Here is a 26,066-nt window from a genome sequence, read left to right as displayed (position 1 = left end):
TTTGCAATAAGGAAGCCTATTTATATGACTTTCCATGAGACCAAGAAGTCAAAACCACAACAGGATAAAAGCAGGAAGACATTGCTTTCTTGGCAGGGAATTTCAAAGGCGACAGCATTAACCAATTTCAGGGCATTTTGCTGTATTGTGGGGGCTGCCCTGGATAAGCATGACCACAAAGAGCTGAGTAAAGCAGAGCATTCTTTGAGAACACTGTGCACTGTCTTGTTTTCAAACAATTAAAATAATTAAGCTCTGTGCTTATAAGAGCCAAGAGAATGGCCTTTTACTTTGAACCCTCTGACCACGTCTTCCTTTTCATAGTCAAATTTCAATTTGGTCTGAGAATAATTGTCAACCAAAACATTCCTCTTCCTCCCTGCTCCCTACAAGTGATAAAATTACATAAAATGATGTCACCAATCTTCAAACTCCACAGACCTTTAATGTGTAGTAAGTTGAGGATACTCGTATTTGTGTCAAGCAGTAGCATTTGGCCGTTCTCCACTGTGACATTGTCGCCATCTTGTGGAACTCTTTCAGGAAACCAGCTGTGACGCCTAGACCACCTCCGGCAGAACTGAAGGGAAATGTTGACCTAGAAAACAGAGAGGATGTTAGCTTGTTTTAAGCAGGATACTCTATGTGACAAATCAAAATAGAAACTTCTCAAGAAAAGCAACATTACTTTAAATATTTTTAAATCTCTCAATAAAACTAGTCACCCCTCTCTTCCTCATACAACTAGCCAAATAGGAGAAAGATGTGAAATAAGTAAAGTTATATTTGAAGTGCCTCAGTACTCAGCCCCTAGAATTTATTCTTTTTTTTTCCAGCAAAGGCTCCCTTGTACCTAACAGATGGAGTTGACTCCATCTTTTTTTTTTACAAACATGTATTGAGTCTTGGACAAAAAGTCATAAATAGCCTGGAATAGGGAGAATTAAAATGCTCTGCTTGATGGGTGGCATTTTGCTTTATGTAATTGGTATCATTTTTCACTGGCTCTACTGCCAAGTGCCCCTGTTTTATAGGAACATTCCTCTTTCCAAGTGCTCAGATCTATCCTCCCACTTGGCCTTTTTTTTTTTTTTTTTTTTTTTTTTGGATATTATTGTTGCCTTTCTCCTGTGCTTGGTGCATCCGTGCTGAACAAAGCTCACACATGCATAGGTGAGAAGCAGACTGATTTATGACAAGTGAATAGCCTGGAACCTTTGAGTGAGGGGCAGAGAGCGGGACTGAGGGAAGGAGCCCAGAGGGAAAGCAGACCCTTGCCATTCCAGCCTTCGGTTCCCCTCTTGGAACTCATGACTTTTCTGTCCATTTATGGTCACTCTAAAGTTATGTGCTTTACAAAGCAAAGACGTAAAAATCACAGACAGCAATATTCAACTCATGCAAGAGACCGAGAATACGTCTTAATGTCTTGTGGAGTTCTGGAACTATTACTCTTCTGGTAAATATAATAAAATCAGAACAGAGAAGGTGATTCCCTCAAGGTAATCATACCGCATGTGTACACCTCCTCCCACACAGTCTTCTCTATCCAAATCCCAACCAAGTGTGAAGCCTGAGTTCTTGGAAAAAGAAGCGGCTACAAGGTCCTCTTCTGACATGTTAGGAGCAGATGGGAAGAAATCGTTAAGAAGGGAAAGCATATTTTTAATGCCCACAACTTCACCTAAAGAATTATGCCCTGGAGTATTTTCGAGAGAGAAAACAGAAAATTGTGTTGCCAAAGAGCCAGCTTATTTTTTACAAGAGAGTATGGATCCCTAGGACAATAAGTCAATAGCTCTGAACTGCAAATCCAAACACCAACAAAGCTTTGGGATAGGTGAACACATGGTCTTTTCATTTTCCACATCTACAAAGGAGAAATAAAAATCTATGACTTTGTCATAATTTAAGAGATGGGAAAGCATCAGACATAGTACTAACCAGCACCTGCACCACAGAAAAAAGAATGGGTTCTACATGAGCATTGCTGTGAGCCAAATGAACCACCTCCTTATGTTGACTATCCATACACTAGAAAAAAAGGAGAGAATTTTTAACTCTCCAGCTGATTTCATTGGAGATAGCCATCAATAATAAAATAAATAATAAAAGAACTTATCTAGTGTAAAGCCCCCCAATAAAAGGACATTTAAAAAGCCTGATTTTCAAGGTCAAAACAGAAATACTCTAGGAAAATTCCTATCCCTGGATTTGAAAAATGTTTCAGGCAGTGCTTCTCAGCTTAAGGCTTAATAAAATACAAATCACTTCAGTGCCCTCATGAAGCTAGGGAACCAAAAGCTCAGGTGAGTCTCAGGGATCGGTAATTTTAATGATCTCCTCAGATGACAATTCTGCTTCAACGTTTGAGGGCCACGTCAAGGCAAGGGCTAGAATGGAGAGAGATAGATCTCAAAAAAGAAACCAAGAGGTTTCCTCCAAACCAACACCCAAGTCTTTGGTCAGGTTCACTCAACACATGGCAGGGTGGACAGGGTGATGTGTCAGTGGACCTTAAGAAGTATGAAGAATTTCAGCAGCATAACTCTTTCTGGGGCATTAGCCTGGTGATCAGATCCCAGCCCTGCTACAGAACTACAAAGAAAACCAGCTTCATAACACACACAGTGAAAATATCTGCAACAGCTAGATATTAATTAAGAACTTAAGATCAAAGGAAAACCACTCCACAATGCCTTCCATTAATTTGAGAAAATTTTAAAATCATTATAATTAGTACTATTATCTGTTATCTAGCTCTAAGGGAGTATGAAAGACTTCATCTCTTACTCTGAGCATCTGTGTGTGTGACATTAGCTGCCTTCCATGCATTCATAACATTTTAGCCTGGTCTGTCAACCTTCAAAAACTGCTATATTCAGCCCCAACCCAGTGGGGGGGAAGGTCAAATATGTTATTTTCTTGTTAAAGGTGAGGAAGCAAAGACTGAAAACATTTAAATGAGTTGTAAAAGGCCATAGTGATGGAGAGAGATTAAAGTCATGCAAAGCAAACTTGCACCTGTGGTCTTTTATTACCTGGGATGCTCCTCCCCAAAACACCTACATGACTCATTCCATTATTGCATTCCTGTCTCTGCTCAAGTATCCATCCTTGTATCCGTGTTTTTAAAAAGCAACTCCAGTGACTCCCTTTCCCTTAATATTGCTTCAGTCTGATATTACATAATTCCTTGTATGTTTATCTGTCATGTATGAGCTCACTCAAATGAAGCAGGGACTTTGTTCTAGTCATTGCTATGCCGCATCACTCTAAAAAACATGTCTCAAGACAAATTATTGAAATATTTTAGTACATTATTTCTATCTGTTAATCTCATGCATGTTTTTATAGACATCTCACACACATACACACACACACACACACACACACACACATATCTTCCTGATACAATGGGTAAATAAATAGGTGCTAACTCCTAGGATACTTTAAAATGTTAGATTCAGTAGGTAGCTTGATTCACTGGGGTTAGGCCACACACTTTCACATCCTCTTCCTATTTTCAAGCTCTATTTAAACATAAACCAAAGTGGTGTGGAGTACTTCTACATTAGAACCTGAGACTCAGATTGAGTCTCCCTATGAAATCTTGCCCTGATTTTTTCTTTTCTCTTTAGTTTTTCTGTTTAATGTGGCAGATTTCAAAAGACTACAAATGTTAATTATTCAGTTTCAAGAGATCTAAGTTTCTTTGAGGCAGGATTTCTCCTTAATATAATGAAGACATCTTGAAATGCATAAATATTTATTGATGATTCATGCGGGTTTTGTGGTTGTTTTGGTAGTACTGGGGTTTGAACTCAGGGCTTCTTGCTTGCAAGGCGGGTGCTCTTCTACTTGAGCCGTGCCTCCAGCCCTTTTTTGCTCTGATTATTTGGGAGATAGGGTATCACTGTTGCCCCAAGTGGGCCTGGACCACAATTCTCATATTTTAGGCTTCCCATTGTCACTGGAATGATAGATACACGCCAACATATCCATCTTTTCTCTGTTGAGGTGAGGTCTCAAAAACTTTTTTGCCTGGGCTGACCAAAAACCAAGATCCTCCTGATCTCAGCCTCCCATGTACCTCTGGACGACATCACAGTGGTATACATCACAGTGCCCAACTATTAGTTGAGATGGGGTCTCACCAACTTTTTTTGTCTGGCCTGAAACTGTGAACCTCCCAATCTCCCAGTCGCCCAAGTAGCAGGGTTATGGGCATGAGTCACCAGTGCCCAGCTTGATTCATGCTTTTGTATAAAGCAATGACTAAAAGGTCAAAAAATTAACATAGCTTCAAATATTTAGCAGTTACCTGGGGGCCAAGGTAAAGGAACAATGTATGCCCATTATTGCAAGATGTTAGTGTAATCCGTGATGGCAAGCTTACTGCCATAAGAATTTCAGCTTTCCTACATTTTCATTTGGCAGAGCTGTCCCTACACAGGACTCCCAGGCAATACACCCTGTGGTCAAGTAAAGACAGCTCACCTTTCAATACCATTCTCTAATCCGTCTCACTTTGAACCAATCAAGCAAAAGAATGCTGACAGAAATGATAAAAGAGTACCTGTCTACTTGAGAACCTCTCTGTTGATATCTACATGATGGTTTTGGTCATTGTGATATTCTGTATCACCAGTCTAGCTCATAGGCCAATGAAGGCTTCACTTTCATCTAATGTAAACTCTTTCTCCTATGGTTCCTAAGGTGCTCAGCTTTAGCTTTAGTGGTCTTCTTTGAGATAAACAAATCAGTCATTTCTGTTCTGCAGATGATGCAACTCACTTCCTTACAAACACAGGGAGACAAGTGTAAAAATACAGACATAAGAATTGTCCAGAACATGCCCTTATTCTTATCTCAATATATATAGCCCAAAAGAAACCAAAACAAAAGCAAAACTTTTCCTACTTCATTCAGCTAGGAAGCTTATGCAATTTGTTTTCTTCTTACAGCATGTCAGCACTTCTCTGAACTTCAGGGAATGTGCAGAGTCTGCAGATCTTACTTGTCACCTTAAATGTATTTGTAACACCACTAGAGTTGTCTTGAAAGAAGTCATTGATCAGCAAATTGGAACATCAGGCAAAGCAAAGACATATCTGTGAGCATATGAATTGAGCTAGGGTAGCGGAGGAGGTAAGGTCTTGGCATTTCTCTAGTCACAGTGTCTCCTGGCTCATAAAGAAGAGGAAGAGCTATTTTGATACCTCAACAGAGTGCCTTCTTACACTGCATGCAAGTCTTGGAAATAGGAAAAAACAAGTCCCTATGCACAACATTTTCTCCACCTCCTTACACTCCCCTAATTTCTCCAAACCATTTGTCACCATGTAACACCTTGTGTATTTTCTCATAGCCAGCCATTCCCCCAATAAACTGTGTAGAAGATTCACAAGAGCTTCTTGGCTTTCTGTTGTATCCATAGTACCTACAACCATGCCTAGCATATAATGGGTAAGCCCCCCACAAATGACCAACTCTTTTTAGGTTTATAATCACTATGCCATAAATTAAAATATTTGAATAACTACAAGAATTTGATAAGAAGCTAAACTTTTTTACTCTTGTCCAGTGCTCCTTTACATTGAAATGTTCTTAATTTACCTTTTCTTTTGTGATATCACTCATTAGTTCATGAAAAGGATGTCTACTTACATAGTCTTTTTGATTTGTAGGATTTTATATTTTCACATTACCTTCTCAACTAACTTAGACTTTATGTTGGTGGAGAGTTTTCCACTTCTCTTTTATTCTTGTTTCCCCAAAAAAGTAGTTAAATGATTGGCTTCACATTATTTTTTTTAGAAACTTTTGCTCTGCCAATTAATAGCCTTGTCTATATTAACAGTTGCATTTATGATCTTGAGTGATATTAAACCTTATGGCTAATTAAAATTCCCAGCCTATTGTGTATAAGTTAATGTGAAGGCAATTTTCCCAGAGAAATGTGACCTCACTCTTGTTCTTGAGGTGCTTATACTATCATTTAAAAAAAGACAAAGAACCAGATAATTAAAATGTGATTGATTGAATAGCTAAAAACCTAACCAACATAACATAGGAGTTCAGAAGATAGATGGCTGACTCTGGTAGAGACTGCTTTACAGGTGAAATCCAGTACATACACAAAAAATTTTTTTGGTGGTACTGGGGTTTAACTCAGGATTAAGTGTGACCATTTGTTAGGCAGGCACTCTATCACTTAAGCCTCTAGTCCTTTTCACTCTGGTTATCTTGAAGATAGGGTCTCACTTTTTCCTAGACTGACCTGGACCACAATCCTATTTTAGACTTTCCACCTGTAGCTGAAATGACAGGTGTTTACCACCACACCCAGTTTTTTTCCATTGAGATGGGGTCTTGAAAACTGTTTTTCCCCATCTAACCTGATAGTAATTCTCTAGATCTTAGCCTCCTGTGTAGCTTGGGATGAGATGTCCATCTATTGATTAAGATGGAGTCTTAGAGACTTTTTGTCCAGGCTTTCCTCAAACCCCACTCCTCCCATCTCAGTCTCCCAAGTAACTAGGCTTACAGGCATGAGCTACAAGTGCCCAGCTTCACATTTTCTTTTTTTTTTAATCTGTACACTACAGATAAATTGACAAGGCTGAGACTATTTCAGCTGGTTGTCAAACTGTATGTACTCATCTCATCATAGAAAAGTCAACTGTCCTCACATTCAGGAACACAATGGAGCACTCAACCTGTAATCTATCAACTCCTTAAGGATCAAAAAAGGAAATCATATTAGTTTGGCATAATTGACTCTTACTGAGGTCCTGTTGGCCGTAGTGACTCCTTTCTTTGCTCAGTGTATATAAACCCTTTACCATGAGAAGATAACTTAAGAAATCCTACTATACACCCACCACATTGACTACTCAAAGAAATGTCAATGATGCCTTTTGCTCGAAACCTGTGTCCAGATCCAGATCCAGTTCTCCCTTAGAAAACCAGGCAAAACCTTGGTTTATCTTTTAGTTCTGAATACTGCCTATTTTCTGTGATTTCCTGAAGATTACCTTCATGTATATGTTACTAGCATTTTTAATTTTTTTTAATTTTTTTTATTCAGATCTGCATACAATGTTTGGATTATTTCTCCCCCCTCCCTCTACTCCCTCCCTTACCCCCCACCCTGTCTCCTCCCTCTCCCCACCAACTCCCTCGATACCCAACAGAAACTATTTTGCCTTTATCTCTAATTTTGTTGAAGAGAGAGTATAAGCAATAATAGGCAGGATCAAGGGTTTTTGCTGGTTGAGATAAGGATAGCTATACAGGGAGTTGACTCACATTGATTTCCTGTGCATGTGTGTTACCTTCTAGGTTAATTCTTCTTGATCTAACCTTTTCTCTAGTTCCTGGTTCCCTTCTCCTATTGGCCTCAGTTGCTTTTAAGGTATCTGCTTTAGTTTCTCTACGTTGAGGGCAACAAATGCTATCTAGTTTTTTAGGTGTCTTGCCTATCCTCATATCTCCCTTGTGTGCTCTCGCTTTTATCTGTGATCAAAGTTCAATCCCCTTGTTGTGTTTGCCCTTGATCTAATGTTCGCATATGAGGGAGAACATACGATTTTTGGTCTTTTGGGCCAAGCTAGCCTCACTCAGAATGATGTTCTCCAGTTCCATCCATTTAACAGCAAATGATAACATTTCATTCTTCTTCATGGCTGCATAAAATTCCATTGCATATAGGTACCACATTTTTTTGATCCATTCATCAGTTACTAGCATTTTTAAACTTCAGAGGATGATCCTAGTCTGTCAACATAACAAATTTGTAGTCTTTGTCTTCTCTGACATTTGAATCTTCAGGTATCTTTAACAGAGTCTCTTCTGAATTTTAAGTCTGAAGATCATTTCACTTGCTGAACAAAATGATGATGATGATGATGGCTACAGAGAATCAAATGCCTCCAACATCCCCGGCATGCTGCCACACCACATTTTACTGACAGAATCCCTAATCCTCAAAACTGAAAAATGTAGGTACTCTTTCTCCACTTAAAATTCAATGTTAAAAACATCCATATTAATGGCCAAGATTACTGAGTACACTTAGCAGGTATCATTTCACATCACAATCATAGACTTTTTTCAGGCTCCTTACCTAGAACTACAGAGTAGAAAGATAGATCCCTGCATTCAACAAATGTTTATTGAGCACACGATATTCCCCAGGCATTGATCTAAGCAAAAAACAAAACAAACCCCTAACCGTATGGGGCATATGTCTTAGGAGGATAACAAATATATAAAACTGCTCTGAAAGAGAAAAAAAATAGGGTGAAGTGGATCAGAACTGCCAGAATATGGGAGGACTACACGATGCTGAGTTATTGGGTTTGCAACTCGAGTAGAGATTGGAGAAGGAAAATGGAGCATGAGCCAGAGCCAGGAGGTAGGGGTACTGGTGGGGAGAGGGTGGATGACCCTAAGGAAGGAGAATGCTTATGCAGCCAGAAGGACAAGGAGAGCAGCTGGACCCGAAGGAAGGAATGCTGCATTACTATGATGCCTTCCTGCTGATGCAGTGAGGAACATTTGGATATCAAGTTCTTCACATATCACAGAAAAAAGAATTAAGCAAAATATCTAGTAGTCTATAACAGTCCACAAATTACAGTCTGCAGCCCGAGTCTGACTTGGTCCATATTTTTATTTTGGTGCAAGAACTTAAAAATTCACTTACATATGTTTTATGGCTGCTTTCAGTTTATGAGAGAAACAATGTGACAAAGAAACCTAAAATATTTATTCTCTGGCTCTTTATAGCAAAAGCTTGGAGAGTCCTGGTATATTCTGTTTCATGCTATTAGCACAGTACCGCTAATGTGTTCAGTATCATATATCCAGTCCACCGATATTAAAAAATGTTCAAAATTAACTTTCTGTAACTATAAAGTGATTATAATACATCTTCCTAAGATTTCAAGGACTGGCAAGCAAGAGCATTTAAGCAAAGTGATGTAATGAAAATTGGTTCAATTCTTCTCATTGTCCAGTAAGCAATAAATCAGGTCTCGGGAAGCCATGTAAAGGCAGGTGGAAATGTGGACAGGTATGTGTGGGGGCGCGTTGTGTAATGCATGCCACCCACATGTGTATGTGTTTGCATTCACACACACACAGTCAAATAAGAAGATTGACAGATACATGCTAACCTTTTTCACAGAGCTGACACACTGCCATTTAACCAGCGAGCATGCCGCACGTGTTTCTGATCCCAGTCACTAGTCGGAGACAAGGTTAACATTTTAAGTGATGGACTACAACGTGTTATTTCCCCATGCAATGAGCCTGTGACTGCATCGCCTTCGAAAACACTTAATTTCAGTGATTGAATACACAGGAGTGCACTTTCCCTGCTATGAACCTTTGACAGCTTCTCAGTTTCATACACCAGGGGAACATTTTTTTTTCCTCCTTTTTCTTTTTCCTCCTCTTTATACCTGAAGGGAAGCAAAATGAATATGTCCTGGCATAGAAAAAAAGAGGCAGCAGCCCAGGAAAGAAAACCAGTTTATAAGCTTCAGTGTATTTTACCATAAAAGTATTCACTACCATCTGCTCTAATTACTTCTAATGCTTGGGCTACCATCTTCATACAATGGAAATAATGATCTCCTCAAGGGAAAAAGAAAAAAATTACAGAAACAAACAAAAGTTGATTACATTTAGCTCCCAGGATAAAGAAGTGTCGAGATACTTTGTAGTGAACTATCAGTTAGGAGGATGATAGGGCTCTGATTAACACAAACAAATTGGGTCCCTTTGGTAGTCCTTCTACTACTTTCTTCTCCTGTCTCTCTGGAGGAATTGTGCCCACAGTTCACAGAGGAGAAGGAACTGACTTGGCATATTTCTGGGTCTAGAGCTATTCCACAACAGTTCTTTACATTTGGATCAGAACAAACCAAAGAAAGATTTCTCCCAGTCTTCTTGTTGGGAATGAGGCATGTCCCAGCTTTGAGAAATGCTGATCAACAAGCTGGATATACTTCCAAGATTTCAGATATCTCATGAAGTGAACCTCTCAGGGGCCACCTCAGATATGAACCCCTCAAAGGGAGCAAAAGACAACTTAGCCTCAGTAAAGTCACCAGGAACAGAAATCATCCAGGCCAAGTCTTTTCCTTGGAAATTTATGGACTCCAGGAAGACATGGAACCAATCCAGGATTCCTTCAACGTGGTAAGAGTACATGTACAGTTCTCTCCCCTTTAATAGGAACAGACCTGTGAATGGGAGGGAAAGTAACGTTCCTATGACTAGGTTATGTTACATGATGGTAGCCAAAGAACTTTGCAGATATAACCCAATCAATTCTGAGTTAACCAAAAAGGAGATGACCTTCACCTAACCAGGTGAGTCCTTAACAGATTCTCCTATTGGCCTTGAAAGAACGAATTGCCATGTGGCTAAAAGGAGACCATGTGACTAGGACTCCAGAGTAGCCTTTAGGAATTGAAAGTGGTTAAGTCCTTGGCCAAAGGCCAGCAAGAAAATGAGGAAAAAAAACTTCTATTGATTCAAGGAACTGACTTCATCAGGCATCTAAATCAACTGGAAGATGACCTTGAATTTCAGATGAGAATATAGCTGGGCTGACACCTTGACATCATGAGACCTGAGCAGAAAAGTCAGCTACTCTGCCCAGACTTCTGTCCTACTAAACAGTAACAAAATAAATCAGCATTGTTTTGAGTGACCAGGAGTGCGCCTATTTACTAAGCAGCAATAGAAACCTATACCCTCATAAATGGCCTTCTGTGGAGAGTTACTTCCATATAACATATTTGTTTTCTCCCTCTTCATTGAAGTTATAGCTCAAAAGGATAGGTAACAGATCACACTGGGACACCAGTGCTGGGCAGAAGGCCAGGTTGTTCTCACTGCAAAAATGATTTCCCACATACAGGATATGCAACATAAAATTTTTGAATTTATGTTGCCAAGAAGTACAAATTATGACCTGATACAGACCTTTCATTTGCTTAGGAAGAGTTATGACTAAAAAAGACATACAGTAAATACCACAAGGACTTCTAAGTCATTTCAATCTCTCTCTATGAAGGCTAAAGAAATGCATAACCTTCTGATCCTGAAAACAGACATAATATCTTCCTTTGGGAGAAATGGAATTCTTGAAAGCCCATATTCTGATTCTACTTCTGAAAATATTTCAGTATAATTATATTTCAGTATAATTGACATTAATAGTATTACTTTTTTGCAAGCATTGTTTCTTGGAGAGAAAAGAGGGTTTGGTCTCTCTCTCTCTCCCCTCTTTCTCTCTCTCTCTCTCTCTCTTTCTTTCTCTCTTTCTCATCTTAAAAAGAAAAGAAAAGGCAATTGCAGGGGAAAACTAAGCTTAAAACAAAACAAAACAAAACAAAAAACCACCCTATCTATGCCTGGTTCATTACTGGCCTTGAAAAAATAACATTTCCCTGCTTCTTTAAGCTTCAGAATAGAGATTTAGTTTTAGGGAGGATAAAAGGAATGTTAACTTAAGTTTTAAGATCTCGTGAAAGTAGCATTGTTGTCCTTTTTCATTCATACATGTATTGCCTGTTTTCTGAAAATGTACAGGTTATCTCTATTAACCCAAATACCACAAAATTATTAGTCCTACTTGAGAAATAAGGAAACCCAGAAAGTTGCATTTCAGAGCTAGGAGGAAATCTTGGGAACTAGAATTTAGGATTTGCTTCTCTGCTGCAGGACAGAGGCCTTTCTTGTATGTACAGGTTGTGTTGGTTAATATCATCACTATCATAGCCCTTTTTCCACATTCACTATGAGCCAGGCATTGTGATGCCTACTCCTGTACCCATGAGTGCATAATTGCATTTCTAAGCTCTTAGAGCCCAGTTTCAAATCCATTGTACCCTTTAGTACAAACGTATCTGCCACACATTGTCCCTTTCTGCCAAACCTTGTTTATTGGTTCCAGATGCAATGAATCATCTACTGACTTGAGCAACATTAGAGGTAAACACCAAGGTTGAAATGTAGAGATAATTGAATAACACCAACTACCAGTAACAGCAGTCCAGGCAAAGGAGGAAATAGACCCAGAGATTTCAGATAGAGGAGTCTGATGGAAACCCTCCATTCTCAGATCAAAACCACATGTCACTTGACATGATGGGAAAATATCTGTATTTTATTATTTCAAATTTTCCTATGTCTGTTATCGATACGGGAAGAAGCAGCAAGCAAATAGTATCATAATTTAAATTCTCTAGTAATTAAAACACTCCAAAATGAGCTATCATATATGTAGTATATCAAAGCAGTATGCTTAAAGTCATTTTTAAATATATGCATATTTATATGCATAATTGTTTAGACTGCTTATAAATAAGATTAATGTGATATATGCATTTCCCTTTGCAGTAAACTCTCCTTCAGAAAAAAAATCCATAAAGCAAACATTTTCCAAAGGCTTCCAAAAATTCATAATTTCCAGAGAGAAAGTGTACTTTAATCACTGGCTTTGTAGTCACCTGGAATTCATTGCATACAACTCGTGCAATGTATAAACATTGGACATATAGCATGAGTTTATACAAACATTCGAACATCTTTTCTTGTGATGTGTCTCTTAAGGCAGAAAATGCAGAACACTTGGCAAATACTAAATAATCCACAGGCATAGTTATCACCAAAAGTCCCTCGCAGTCTGGAAGTTCATTCAAAAGCTACAGAGACACCCCACCCCCGGAAATGAGTCTTAAAGCAACAGCAATAAACTGCCCATGTTTTAAAGCTCATCCCCGAGCTTATTCAGTAAACCATATTAGAGAGTCATCAGATGCCAAACACCTCTCAGAAACAAGAACAAAACGCCTTTCTCCAGAATTCTCTAACTTTAGGGAATTACCCCTTTGCTGAAAATTACTTGACTGCTGAGAAATAATTATTCATGTGGTTCCATCTTGGCTTAAGAAGGTAGAAGCTTCTTTCCCCACTTTCCTAATGGGGAGAAATAGAGCTTTTAATATGCCCTTTATACTACTTCAAGAATGAAAGCTTAGATATCTGTATCAATATCTCATTTTATAAATATGAAAATATGTGACTGGTGTAAGACAACTGAATGGGTTGAACAGGGAGAGAGCCAGGACAAAAGCCAAATTAAAGTGACTTTTTCTCTTTTAAAAGTTTCCTGATGGAGAAATTCCTGTGTACTCCAGATATGACTTATAGCAACCAAGCCCTTGAAAACCTGATAGCACATATGATAACTTCCTCTCCTTCCCCAATTCCAGATAGTGAGTGAACAATTTTACAATATCCCACCTCCAACAAAATGTCACTTGGTTAAGATCTACCCAAAGTAGTTTTTGTTTTTGTTTTCAAAAAAACCCTACTGTGTTTCTACAATCACATGAGCATAAAGAGTTAAGCATCCCCTCTGCCCCCACTTCCTCCTCCTTTACTTTGTACTCAACTCACACTTCTAATATGGACAGACCAAAGCAAACCTAAACCTGGCTTGTTTTAATATATTGTTTTAACAACAGGAAGGTAAAACTGGTCCTGCCAGTTGATACCAGTGGGAGGGAGGAAGATCTAAGGAAAGGGTGAAGGAGGTTGAATATGGTGGATTTAGTATGTATGAAAATGAAAAAATGGGACCTGTTGAAAGTATTCTAAGAAAGGCTTAGTATTCTAAAGGAAAGGGGATAAAAGGGAATTGTGGAGCAGGTGAACTTAGCTAAGACATTAGCACTTTTATAAATGTCACAATGTATCCCTAGTACAACAATAATATGATAGTAAGCATAAAAAATGAAATACAAATAAAATATTAGTTTAAAACTTTTGAACAATTTGAGAGCATTTGAAGACATTACAATGAAAATAGACAGCTGATGCCTTGCTTGATTCTCTAGACAATGATGACAGTACACTTACAGTATAAAAGATAAAAGTAGAAAATAAATACCATTTAACAGTATTGTACAGATTTTAATTGTAAAGATAGAAATTAGAATAACCTATAATTTATATAAAAGATTTTTTACATAGGAGAAATCTTCATGGCATTGTGCTAATGATTTCTTGTATATGACAACAAAAACAGAGCAACATAAGAAGAAATAGATAATTTGACTTATCAAAATTTTAAACTTTTGTGTATAAAAGAAACTATCAATAGAGTGAAAAGGCAGACCTTGGAATGAGAGGAAATATTTGCAAATAATGTATTATGTATGATACAGGATTAATATGCTCCTACAACTCAGCAACAACAAAACAACCTGATTTTAAAGGTGGGTGAAGAAACAGAACAAAGATTTTTCCAAAGAAGATTCTCAAATGGACACATGAAAATTACAAATCATTAGGAAAATGCAAACCAAAGCCACAATAGCGATACTACTTCACATTCCTTAGGACAGCTACTATCAAAACAAAAACAGAAAGAAGTTGGGCAAAAATGTAGAAACACTGGAATTCTTCTGCATTACATATGTACATGTAAAATCGTATAGTCACTATAAAAGCCAGTAGGCATTTTGTTAAATTATTAAAGATAAAATTATCCTTTGATGGAACAATTCTGGATATATACCAAAAATAATTGAAAGTAGGGTCTCAAGGAGACATTTTCAACCTATGTTCATAGCAGCACTATTCATAATATCCAGAAGTAAGGAAAGAAATTCTGACACATGCCACCAACATGGATGAACTTTGAGGACATTGTGCTAACAGAAATAAGCCTGACACAAAAGAATCAATGTTGCTTAATTCCAATTGGATGAGGGGCTTAGAACAGTCAAATTCATAGAGATGGAAAGTAGAATGGTGGTTGCAGGAGCCGGGAGAGAAGAGGGGATTTATCACTTCACGTGTATGGAATTTCATCTTGGAAAAGTGAAAACATCATGGAAGTGAATGGTGGTGTTAGTTGCACAATGTACATGTACTGCAATGCTGCTGAACTGTACACTTAAAATGGCAAAAAAATGATGAATTTTATGTTACATATATTTTCTAAAGTTTTTAATTTTTTATTAGCATAAATTGACTATACGAAAGGATTTCCTTGTGATATTTACAGATGCATGTACTGTGCTTTAATCAAATTTACCCCATCTACATTATTCTTTCTTAATTCCTCTTCCTCCTTTTTAATAGCTTTTGGTGGGTTTCATTATGCTATTTTCATAATATATATAATGTATTTCTGTAAAGGGATGCTTCTTTGTATTTAATAAAATCACCAATAGATTTGAGTTCCCTAGTTCTCTAGAACAAATCAATGGATTAAAAATACAATCTACTAAGGGCAAAATAGTTTCAGCCGGGTATCGAAGGGGTGGGGGGGAGAGGGAGGGAGGGGGGAAGGGAGGGGGTGAGGGAAGGGGGTAGAAATGACCCAAACATTGTATGCACATATGAATTTAAAAAAAAGTATTTGGCACACAGCCCAGAAATAATCTATAGCAAAATAAAACTTTAAAATTAAAAATAATAATAATAATAATAATAGGTACTTCATAGTACCTATTAAGTATACTGAAATCAAATTGACTTAAAAGCCAGTGACTAAATGTATTGATTTGGGTTATATTTTTTCGGTTAAAATGTACTTAAATATAACCTTATATTCATAATGTACTGAGAAACTCGACTCCCAGTATAAAAAGATTGTAGCAATTGGCTGAGTTGCTCTATATATGTGCTTGAATAAAACCTGGCTGGCAGAGAAAAATAAATAAAAAAATAAATAAAAATACAATCTACCCAGTTTGTTCAGTGCTTCTGTAAGCCTTAGCTTAAGGTTGGAGAGCCATGGAATATTCAATCTCATCATTTTTACATGAAATGACTGTTTCAAGGTCCTAATACCAGATGGAGAAATGAGAAAACAAAAAAGAAGGAAACCCTCAGCACATATGCCATCTTGTACAATGTAGAATGTCAGTTTGCACACTATTGTGTGTGTTGATAAGCCTCACTTCTGGAGTCCTTGCTGCTCACCTCTCCATCTTCTCCCTGTATGGGAGTAAGCAGAAGTCCCTTGTAATCTTAAACTGCACTCTGCTACTTCATGTCCCATTCCTTCATTCATGGAGGTTATCTCTCTTACCTCAGCCTAAAAGAGGCTTTCAACCCTCTCTACCCAACAAACATTCTTCAAATACCAGGTCAGTCCTCCTTCTCTGTGAAACTTTTATTAGTGCCTTCTCACCCCAAATCAGAGCTACTCTTACCCATGTGTAAAGTTTCTCTGAGCTTTACACATACTGCTGCACTACTTAGCCAAAACTACCTCACAATACTCTGTAAATCATGGTATTTTCTGTCTTCACTCTTGCTGCACCCAAAACAAATGGGAGGAGCTTCAAGGGAACCAATGGAACAGCTTGTTGGAAAAGGCACTAGCTGTGACTTACACCTACAAAGTCCAAAGGCAACAGATTGGCTGAAGTTGTCCCTGCCTATTAGCTGAGGGAAGAGAGAACACTGATTGGGACAAGTGCATGTCACCACTGGAAGGACAAAGGTAAATGGGAGTAGGCCTGTTGTGATTTAATGGGGCCTTTTCCAAGGGGTACACCAGGTTGTTAGGAGAGAAGAAAGGCTCTTATCCCCAAAACAATGAGTCGGCCAGTCAGAGTTGCCAACCCTAGCAAGGATCTCTGATGAACCTTCAAAAAGACCCATGAGAGAGGGTTAGCCACTGTCCATCTCCCATGGCGCTTACCTCAGATAGGGCAGCACTTGCCACACTTGATGTCTCTACATTATCTCCCTTCCCACAAATTTACTTAGCCATCATTACCTGGAGTATGGCTTAATGGCACCACTACCCACCTCTCCATCCCTCTCTCTCCCTCTCACTCCCTCTGTCTCTCTTTCCATACCTCTTCCTCTCTTTCCCTCCAGACCAAATGCACACACAAAAAGAGAGAGAGACAGAGACAAAGAGACAGTGAGAGACAGAGAGAGAGAGGGAGAGAGAGAGTCACATACTTGCCTTCCCCACCACCACTCACTTAGAACATGCAGATGTGAAGTTCAGATTAGACCTGATCCCAGTGCCTATAAATTCAAATAAGCCTATAACCCTCCACTCCCACTCCAAAATTAGCCTTCTAGCCTCATTTCTAGCTCCTTCCCATGACTTACTCCTTCCTAATTCTGCCGCTGGATCACGAACGATCCTCAAGCTGTACCAAGAACCACACCGTCCCCTGACATGTCATGACTATGCTTATGCATTGCCCTGTTCTCTTCTGAACATGCCCTGTTCTCTTCTGAGAGTATCTTGAAAGGCCTGGCTCCATTTCCACTCTCCCTATGTACCCTTCTAGGCTCTCAAGAAGCTCTTCTGCTGCCCTGCACTCTGCTCCTACTACTTCTGTACTCCATGGTTACGTCAGTCCTTTACCTTGCTAGATTCTGAGTTCTACAAGGTCAGATAATCACCTATGCATTATAAGTCACTAGTGCAGTACTTGACATATAGTTGCCCTTAACAAATAATTAGACCAAATTACTAATTAGAGCAGCTTAATGACTGTTTGAAACAGGCAACAAACAAACAGTGACACCAAAAAGCTTTCTTGTGCCTGAAATTTTATACTTTCTCTATTCTCTGTTAAAATTACTGTTTTTTTAAAGATTGTAGAAAACATTTATATACACATAACTCAAATGACTGACACTGTGTCTGCCAGAAGAACGCCTGCAGAGCTGCTCCAATAAAATGATACCACTTATTTGTAATGTGCCCTTATTTGCATGCAGATAATTAATGTGTTTGAGTCCATAAAATTGATTTTTGTCTTAAGTTAAATATTTCAGCTACAATGATGTTAGTGTATCAATTAATGAAGTTTTACCAAATTCAAACAATAAACATTTATTGGGCCAGGTACCATACAGACCCTCAGGACAAAATGATAAGTAATACAATTCCTTCCTCTCAAGAGCTCACTGTGGAGAAGAATCATAGGAGCCAATCATTACAATAAAACAGGTCTGCATCTTATCTCAGAAGGGAAAAACCTGAATAGTTATAGAAGAAGGCAGACAGGAAAAAAGCTAAAATAGTATTTTGGGGAATATTTCTCAGAATATGAACCTAGTTGCAGAAATATCTAAAAGATATTTAAGGCTTTTAAAAGAAATTATGGAAACATTTAATACCCTGAACCATATAGCCTGGTCATCATGGCCTCATCCTATTCAAATCTTCATCTGTGAGGCAAGTATCATTGAAATCTATGAACAATACTGAATATGCTACATTTAAAGAAAGCTCCTGGCACCCAAAAAACTAGATAGCATTTGTTGCCCTCAATGCAGAGAAACCAATGCAGATACTTTAAAGCAACAGAGACCAATAGGAGAAGGGGACCAGGAACTAGAGAAAAGGTTAGATCAAGAAGAATTGATCTAGAAGGTAACACACACGCACAGGAAATCAATGTGAGTCAATGCCCTGTATAGCTATCCTTATCTCAACCAGCAAAACCCCTTGTTCCTTCCTATTATGTCTTATACTCTCTCTACAACAAAATTAGAGATAAGGGCAAAATAGTTTCTGCCTGGTAGCGAGGGGTTGGGGAGGAGAGGGAAGGGGTGGAGGGATAAGGGAGGAGGTGGGGGAAGGGGGGAAGAAATGACCCAAACATTGTATGCACATATAAATAAAAGGAAAAAAAAAAAAAAGAAAGCTCCTGGATATCTTTTTCCCTCTTTTTGTTTTTTGGTGGTGTTGAGGATTGAATTCAGGGGCCTCGCATTTGCCAGGCAAGCGCTCTACCATTGAGCTACATCTCCAGCCTGGACTCCTTTTGATCTAAAAGTGGTAGACTATTCAGTTAATGGACTTTGGTAGCATAGTGACATTTGTCTAAATCAGACAGCTTCTTGAGTTGTTGGGAGTGTGTGTATAAAATTCTCTTATTTGGGTTAATAATGGGGAAAAAGCCACAGGGTTTTTAACCTCTATTTGGGACCCGTGACTGCCTCCAAGAGGAAATGCCTATAAAGCTTCAGAAGAAACGTCTGATGTACCAGGATCCCCTGGTGCACATCACCCTGTACCCTTTCTCACTGCATTTTACCTTGACTGTGGTAGAATCACACAAACATTTCAGTGAAACCCAAGCTCAGTTTCCTCGAAAACATTGTGGCTACAGATTCCTCTTAAGCTCCAAAATACCTACCTGGAAACCACCTGAAGGCTTTGCTCTGGCTCCTTGAGCCTCCCACAGCACATTCAGAAGACTTAGGCATTGCTTACTTAGTGAACAGGAAGCTTTTGCAAATTTAGACAGAGAATTCAGTAAAGGGTGCTGCTAGCAAAAAACAAAATCAAAAGAGAAGCCAACTTGATCTTAAATTTGTAATTGGCAACTCAATTACTAGTTAGACCGTCATAGAATTTAGCACAGCAGCTGGTTCACCCGCAGTGGGAACTGCACAAGTAAATTTAGACCAGGTATTTTTAATAGATTTTTTCCATTTAATTTTCCTAACTAAGAAACAGGCACACTATAAATAACAGGGGTGCCTACTGTATTAATGTTTCAAGTTGAAACATCATTATTGGGTAAATGGAATCTCCTTTTACATTTGTATTCAGACAAATTCAGGCTGGAAACAGCATCTGACCAGATAATCACATCACAGTGTGTTTCTCTCTCTCTCTCTCTCTCTCTCTCTCTCTCTCTCTCTCTCTCTCTCTCTCAAAAGCTGAACCTTCTGCCTTAATGCTTTCACAGAGTCCTCCAGGCCTGCTTGAAACACACCTCCTAAAAGTCAAAGAAACATCGCAACACCTTTGTAATAGTTCTGCTTCCCAAGAAGGGGGTAGATAAAAGGACAAGGCAAATTAAGGGAAATGTGGAATATAAACTTGAGACCTACTGTCAATAAAACCCCCAAACAAACTGGAAGCGGAGGTGAAGAAAGCAGGGGGAGGAAAAGCAATGCTAAATGGTCATCTTTCTTCTCATTTTATTTGAGGAAGTTAAGTTTGTACAGCTCCTTACATGCCGTCTTTGGCTAAAATCACCATTAATGAGCTTTGACATTTGAAATTTAACTGAGCATGAGCTAACAGCTTCCAGCATTGCACCACCCATGAAGGCAACTGGAAATATTTTGTTAGGGCCTAACAGTGTGTTTATTGAAAAGACACAGCTTTCAAGAGAAAGTGTTTATAACTGCCACTTCACCTGTTATCCCTGCTCTGTGATGTCTGTTTGGTCAGAGTTTGGGAGGTCCAGTTTAACTCTTTCCAGTCACTGTTTCTAATTGTTTCCAAGTCTAGTGGGAGAATGTTATGAAGTTCTTTGCTCTATAGCAACCTGAATTGTAAGAGCAAGCTTGAAAACTTTGAGTTATGACAAAAAGGCAAACCGTAAGCAAGAAGAAACAAGCCCACAGAGAGACTTCAGCTCTAGCCATTGCCCGTTAGAAAGACAAGATGGAAATACTTATGCTTTACTAGTAATGTTGCTAAAATTATCCTCTCCCAGAGAGAGCACTGTGACTAGATCAATAACACTGGGAAGATGGCATGGAATCTTCCTAGCTAAAAATCTAGTCCTTTGCATGAAAGCAAATCTATTATTAATAAGTAGTTTCCCCAGGAGGAAGGCCTAAAAAGAAACTCATTGCTTTATTCCTTAACAAAGAAGGCTTAGGGCACTCTGCCTTGCTTAAGAAAGGAGCCCAATCAAAAAAGGGAATGAATTTGAAATAAAAGAACATTCATATGTACCCTCTTTCTGCACAAGTTTACATATTGTCAGTTTCCAGCTTGATGATGTACTAAGACAAAGCAGGAGCATCATTGTGGACTCTGCGTCAGTCCTATGAGCAAGGCCCTTGTGTAGTGATCCTGTACAGATTTTTGACCTTGAACATGCCTGGACGTCAATATCAGTATGAAATTCAGAACCCTACCCTTTCCCTGAAGCCAGTCTTGTAGGAATATCCTTTGCCTGAGGCATTTCTGGACCAAGAAGTAAAAGCAGAAATTATAACCTAACCTGGAATGCCTCGGAGGAACAGAAAGGAAATTTCAGTTACAAAGAAAAGGAAGTTCAGAATCTGTGAACTAGAAATAACTCATAATTCAAGATTTTTATTCACCAAACCAAGGCTGGGCTACCCTTACAACACAAAGGACAAAGTTCCTGGGGACAATGCCAAATCAACGAAGATTTAGTTACACCACAAGAGGAAGAAGAGAAAGCAGAACAGTTAGAGTCCATCCAGAGATATTTGTTATAACTAGATATCCTTCCCATAGAAAAATCAAGAATCACTGAATCACAATCTCTTTTAAAATATCAAGTAGAATATATGTTCCTCTATTCCCACATGCTATATGATTTCTAAATTATTTCTAAAAGGTAACACAAGAAGTATTTTTTTAAATAATTTACAGTAACCATTAATAAATTACAGTATACTTTTGGTATACTGTATACAGTATAGTTTTTAATTAACAAATGGCACAGGTCACACTTTCCCATTGTGTGTGTGTGTGTGTGTGTGTGTGTGTTACTGAACTCAGAGTCTTGCACTTACTAGGCAAGCATTCTAGCACTGAAACACAACCTCAGTACGTTTTAGTATTTTTCAGAGAGGGTCTTGCTTTTTGCTTGGGCCTGTCCTCCTGCTTATGCCTCCAGGGCAGGTAGGATTAGAGACAGGAGCCATTGTGCCTGACTAATAATTAATTTTAATCTTCGTATATTTCTGCTTAGACAAGTGAGTAAGTGAAGTAAAACCTTAAAAAGATAAATAGTAATGGAATCTGGGTAGCTGCAATTATCTTTTAATCTAGAAAAAAAACAGAAATGTAAATACTACATAGCATTTGCCTTTAGTACTATGGAGGAGCCGTGTTAGGTCTTAATGGTGGAAAGGTATAAAGCTGCTCCTTCTCACAATCTTGGTCTTGATGAATGGTGAAAAGTGAAAATGGAGGAATGTCACATACCCATTCTCCAAACCTTGTGCACTTCTTCAAGAAGTAGCTTTCAAGGCTGTATTCAGAATCATTTTACTCTGATTTTACATATATAGCTAGAAAATTTCTTATCAGTTCAGTTAGTGGAGAACAGAAGGATCAATTAGAGGGAGGTGGGAGCCACTGAGAGCATCCAGTCATGAGGTTTGCACTCAGCCAGCAAAGGAAGGGATGAAATCTGTCAATACAGTCATGGGCCATTTAGTTAGAAACACACACTTTCATGCAACTTCAATTGTAGGGTACACGGGTGTTTGTTTGCTTCTTGTGGTACTGGGGCTGGACCCCAGGGCTTCCCACATACTAGGCAAGTGCTCTACCACTGAACTACATCTCCACCCTAAGGTATTATTTTATCAGGTTGATGATCGAGAAGCAACAAGGAAATACTTTTCTCTAATCAGCTAAAAGGGCAGAAAGCCTTCACCATGTTTTAGAAGATAATATCCAAAATAAGCATAGCTTGGTATTCTAAGGGAAGTTATTCAGTTGCCTAGATATTTAACTCCTGTGTTATTCCTCATTCCCCAAGGAAAACATAAAATTGACATGTTATGAAGCTTCTAAACTGGCAAAATATATGACACCATTAAGAATGTGGTCCAGAAATGAAATTTGGAAATGCAACAAATAATGGTGCAATTCCTACTCAATGCCAGGCACAGTACTAAGAGTTTGGCTTCCCTGGTGACACACATGGAACCTAGCAGGAAGCTAGTATAATAACAGTAGGCACAGAGGATATGAGGGCAACTAGACAGAGCTCCAGGAGCAAGGCTTTGAAAGCCTCCAGGCTTGAGGACAAGAAGTACACCTCAAGTTTGAGTATGGTCATTTTGTCACCCACTCAGATTAAACTCCATATGAATATTTATATAATGTGCTGAGAAAATATTGGAAAATATTGAAATGAAAACAAGAATGACAATGACAATACTCAGGACTGAAGGATAAGACTGCGAGGAATTACAACAGTGGTAACAAGGACTCACGGGATACTTATAGATGGCAGGCATTGCACTGAAGCCTTCTCTTCCACAACCTGCTCAGATGTCACAAGGATCTACCTACATTACTGGCTTTATTTGCAAATGAGAAAACTGAGACTTGCAGAGACAAAGTAACATACAAAGACAAAATGCCAGGAAGCAGTGGAGCCAAGGGCTCTGTTTTCAGACTCTTCCAGCCTATTCCCTTGAGCAATATAAAAATTAGTCTCAATAACTGTAAAGTCTTCATCAATCTAAGATACTGAGACAAAAACAGCCTCAGAAACAGGAAAATGATGGAGTTAGACTGAATCTCCAATCTGAATGTACTCCTAGTTTTCTCCCCCTCCTGGGAAAATTCTTTTTTTTCAGGACTTTTGTTCTGAAAATGCAAGTTTTCAGTATTTCTTCAACTCCATGAAAGACTCTCAAATCTCCAGATGATAGCAACTCTTATTTTACCAGTTGAAGAAAATGGGCCCTAAGAACAGCACACAAGTTCAAATCATATACCCACTCCACCCTATGCTCACTGTGTGGCCTCTGGGAGTCACCTAGGTTCCTTGGTGATTTTTCAAGGGCTCCCTACTGAGATATTCAGTGTATGGGAAAGGTAACTCAGAGTCTGACTCAGGACCAGTGCTGTGTCATTCCTTGCCTTTGCCATATTTTTCTCAAATAAAGACAAGGAAGAATAGATTTCTTAAGATTCCGTTGTTCTCATCACCACTTATGGCACAATAAATAAAATAAACAATGAAAGAAAAATCGACTTTCTTAAGAAATGGAAATTTGAGAGTGGGTTTCATAGAATATATGTGATTGAACTATACATTTAAGATCTGAGCATTTTGTTATATTCAATTTATGCCTCAATAAAAGAGACAAATTCTTGGCAGAATAAGCTTTAATTTTAAATTTAGAATCTCAGGGCTGGGATTGTAGCTCAGTGGTAGAACACTTGCCTTGCTAATGTGTGAGGCCCTGGGTTTGATTCCCCAGCACCATAAAAACAAACAAACCTAAATTTAGAATCTCAAACATTTTAATTATATGAGCAAAATAAATTGCATGGCAAGTATTTTATGCTGCCAACTACAAGTTATTATAGTACATACTACCTGTTCTTCATCTAGCCCTAAAATTTCACTCCCCTACTTTGCTCCCACTTTAAATAATCCTAAGGAAACTTCCAAGAACCACTGCTGCACAAGCAGCATTTTACATTTCTCTATGCAAGCATTTTGTCCACATTGCAGCCAGCCACTACCATCATATGCTGCAGGAGTCCACACTGACAGAAGAGCTATGAGTCGAATAGTGCTTTAGCACATTCAGAGTTTCCACTCCTCTAGACACATTTGAACCTCAAAAACACTGCAGGAAGATATCATTAAGCACTATGACCATTACGCATGTGAAAAGAAATTATGACTGAGAAATGAAGTCGTGCACCCAGGGTCTCTTAGCAAGATGGTGCTGGCTGAGACTCAAACCTTCCAGTACTCTGATGCCCTTGATAGAGGACAAGATAGCAAGGCAAAAACTCCAACCCACACCAACCAAAGGTGGTCCTCACACACAGCCCTGCCCAGTGGACTCCAATGACATAAGGCTACTAGGAAGTCACATTTCTAAAGTCCAATGGCTTTGGAAAAAGGTTGAAATCTGCCAGAATAAAATCTTTTCACAAAAAAAATGCTCTGGGGGACCAATACTTTTATATCCAGTACAATTCTTCTCAAAGGAGAAAATTTATACTGTGAATCCACTCCAGTCATCAGGCTCCTTGCCCAGGCACCAACATTTTACCTTCTACAAAAACTCCAGGAGAAGGAGAAGGAGAAAAAAACCTTAGATTTTTCAAGGTCAAAGAAAAAGAAAAAGTAAACTGTTATGGTCATGTTCTTTTAGACAGAAAAAATATATATATTTCCATTCTCCCAGATTCTTTTTTACTCTGAAAAACTTGCTTCAAAGCTAAAAGGAGCCAATTAAAGTTTCTATTATCATAAAATAGAATTCTGTTAGTGGAACAATACTGAGCAAAAGTAATTTTATTCCTTGCCTTCCAAAATTATGTGTAATTGTATATGTGGGAAAAGAATACCCACATGGACACACCTGTAGGGGTATCTCTGTGTGTATGTCTGTCTGTCTGCATGGGGAAGAAAACAGGAGAATTATCACAGAGTTAAATTCATATATTCAACATAAATAAAGTATTAATGGCGTATTACACAGACATTTTCCCATCATCTAGAGAAATTTTGTTTTTTGTCTTTCATTCTTGAATCATTATTTTACTGGCAGGGGGGTGCTAATTAAGGCCTTTAATTTTGCCTCTCCTAGAAATTCAAAACCAGACTTAATCCCAATCATGCCATTGTAAAAGTTCAAGAGAAAAATGAACAGTCTCTAGTTATGTCTGTTAATCCAGTCACCACACCCCTCCCCATCCCATAGCTCAAGGTCTACCTTCATTTGTTATTTAAAAGGAGAAAGAAGGAAGAGAGAGAAGAGAGGAAGGAGGAAGGGAAGGGAGGGAGGACCAGAAGGTGGGGAGGGGGACAGCGATTTCACTCCCATCCGTGTGCCTAGCAGCTGCTTTTATTGTTATTTATTTATTTCCTCAGTTTTTGAGCTAGATCCTTTTTTTCTCATTTAGTCCAACAGAGACTGTCCTTCTGGAGTGACCTTTTATTCTTTCCTTTTCCTTCGCCCCTCCAGGCTACTGCCCTCATACCAGTAACTAGATAACACACTCTATCAAAGATTTTTTTAAAAAATCATTGGGAAGGCACTAGGGCTGATAGTGGCATCAATCCTAGCCTGACACGGGCTGGGGTCAACCATTTATCTCTTCTCATAGCCTGTGGTTACTGCAGCAGCCATCTTGGCTTGCTACATCTTAACAACCTTGTGCAGGTGCTGCCTCTCCCAGCACTGATAATATCTGCTCTGGAGTCCTTTTGCTTTCCTTGTTTGGCATAGTTCTCTGTTTTATTCCCGTGAACATCTTTTCATAC

The 26,066-nt window shown here is 38.7% G+C and overlaps 1 protein-coding gene across 9 annotated transcripts in view; it reads right to left on the bottom strand.

Annotated features, from left to right (window-relative positions):
* Pkhd1 (PKHD1 ciliary IPT domain containing fibrocystin/polyductin) overlaps positions 1–26,066 on the bottom strand; it is a 468,594-nt gene that overhangs the window by 329,699 nt on the left and 112,829 nt on the right. For all 9 annotated transcript variants that reach the window (XR_012450616.1, XR_012450617.1, XR_012450618.1 and 6 more), the window contains one exon: positions 442–598. Coding sequence is in view for 6 of the 9 variants with exons in the window: in XM_074081972.1 (XP_073938073.1) it covers positions 442–598 (157 nt within the window). In the remaining 3 variants the exon portion in view is untranslated. The remainder of the gene's footprint in view (positions 1–441; positions 599–26,066) is intronic.

Source organism: Castor canadensis, chromosome 8, assembly GCF_047511655.1.
Source record: "Castor canadensis chromosome 8, mCasCan1.hap1v2, whole genome shotgun sequence".
NCBI lineage: Eukaryota > Metazoa > Chordata > Mammalia > Rodentia > Castoridae > Castor > Castor canadensis.
Note: the sequence above shows the minus strand (reverse complement) of the source record. Positions and strands in the feature narration are given on the sequence as shown.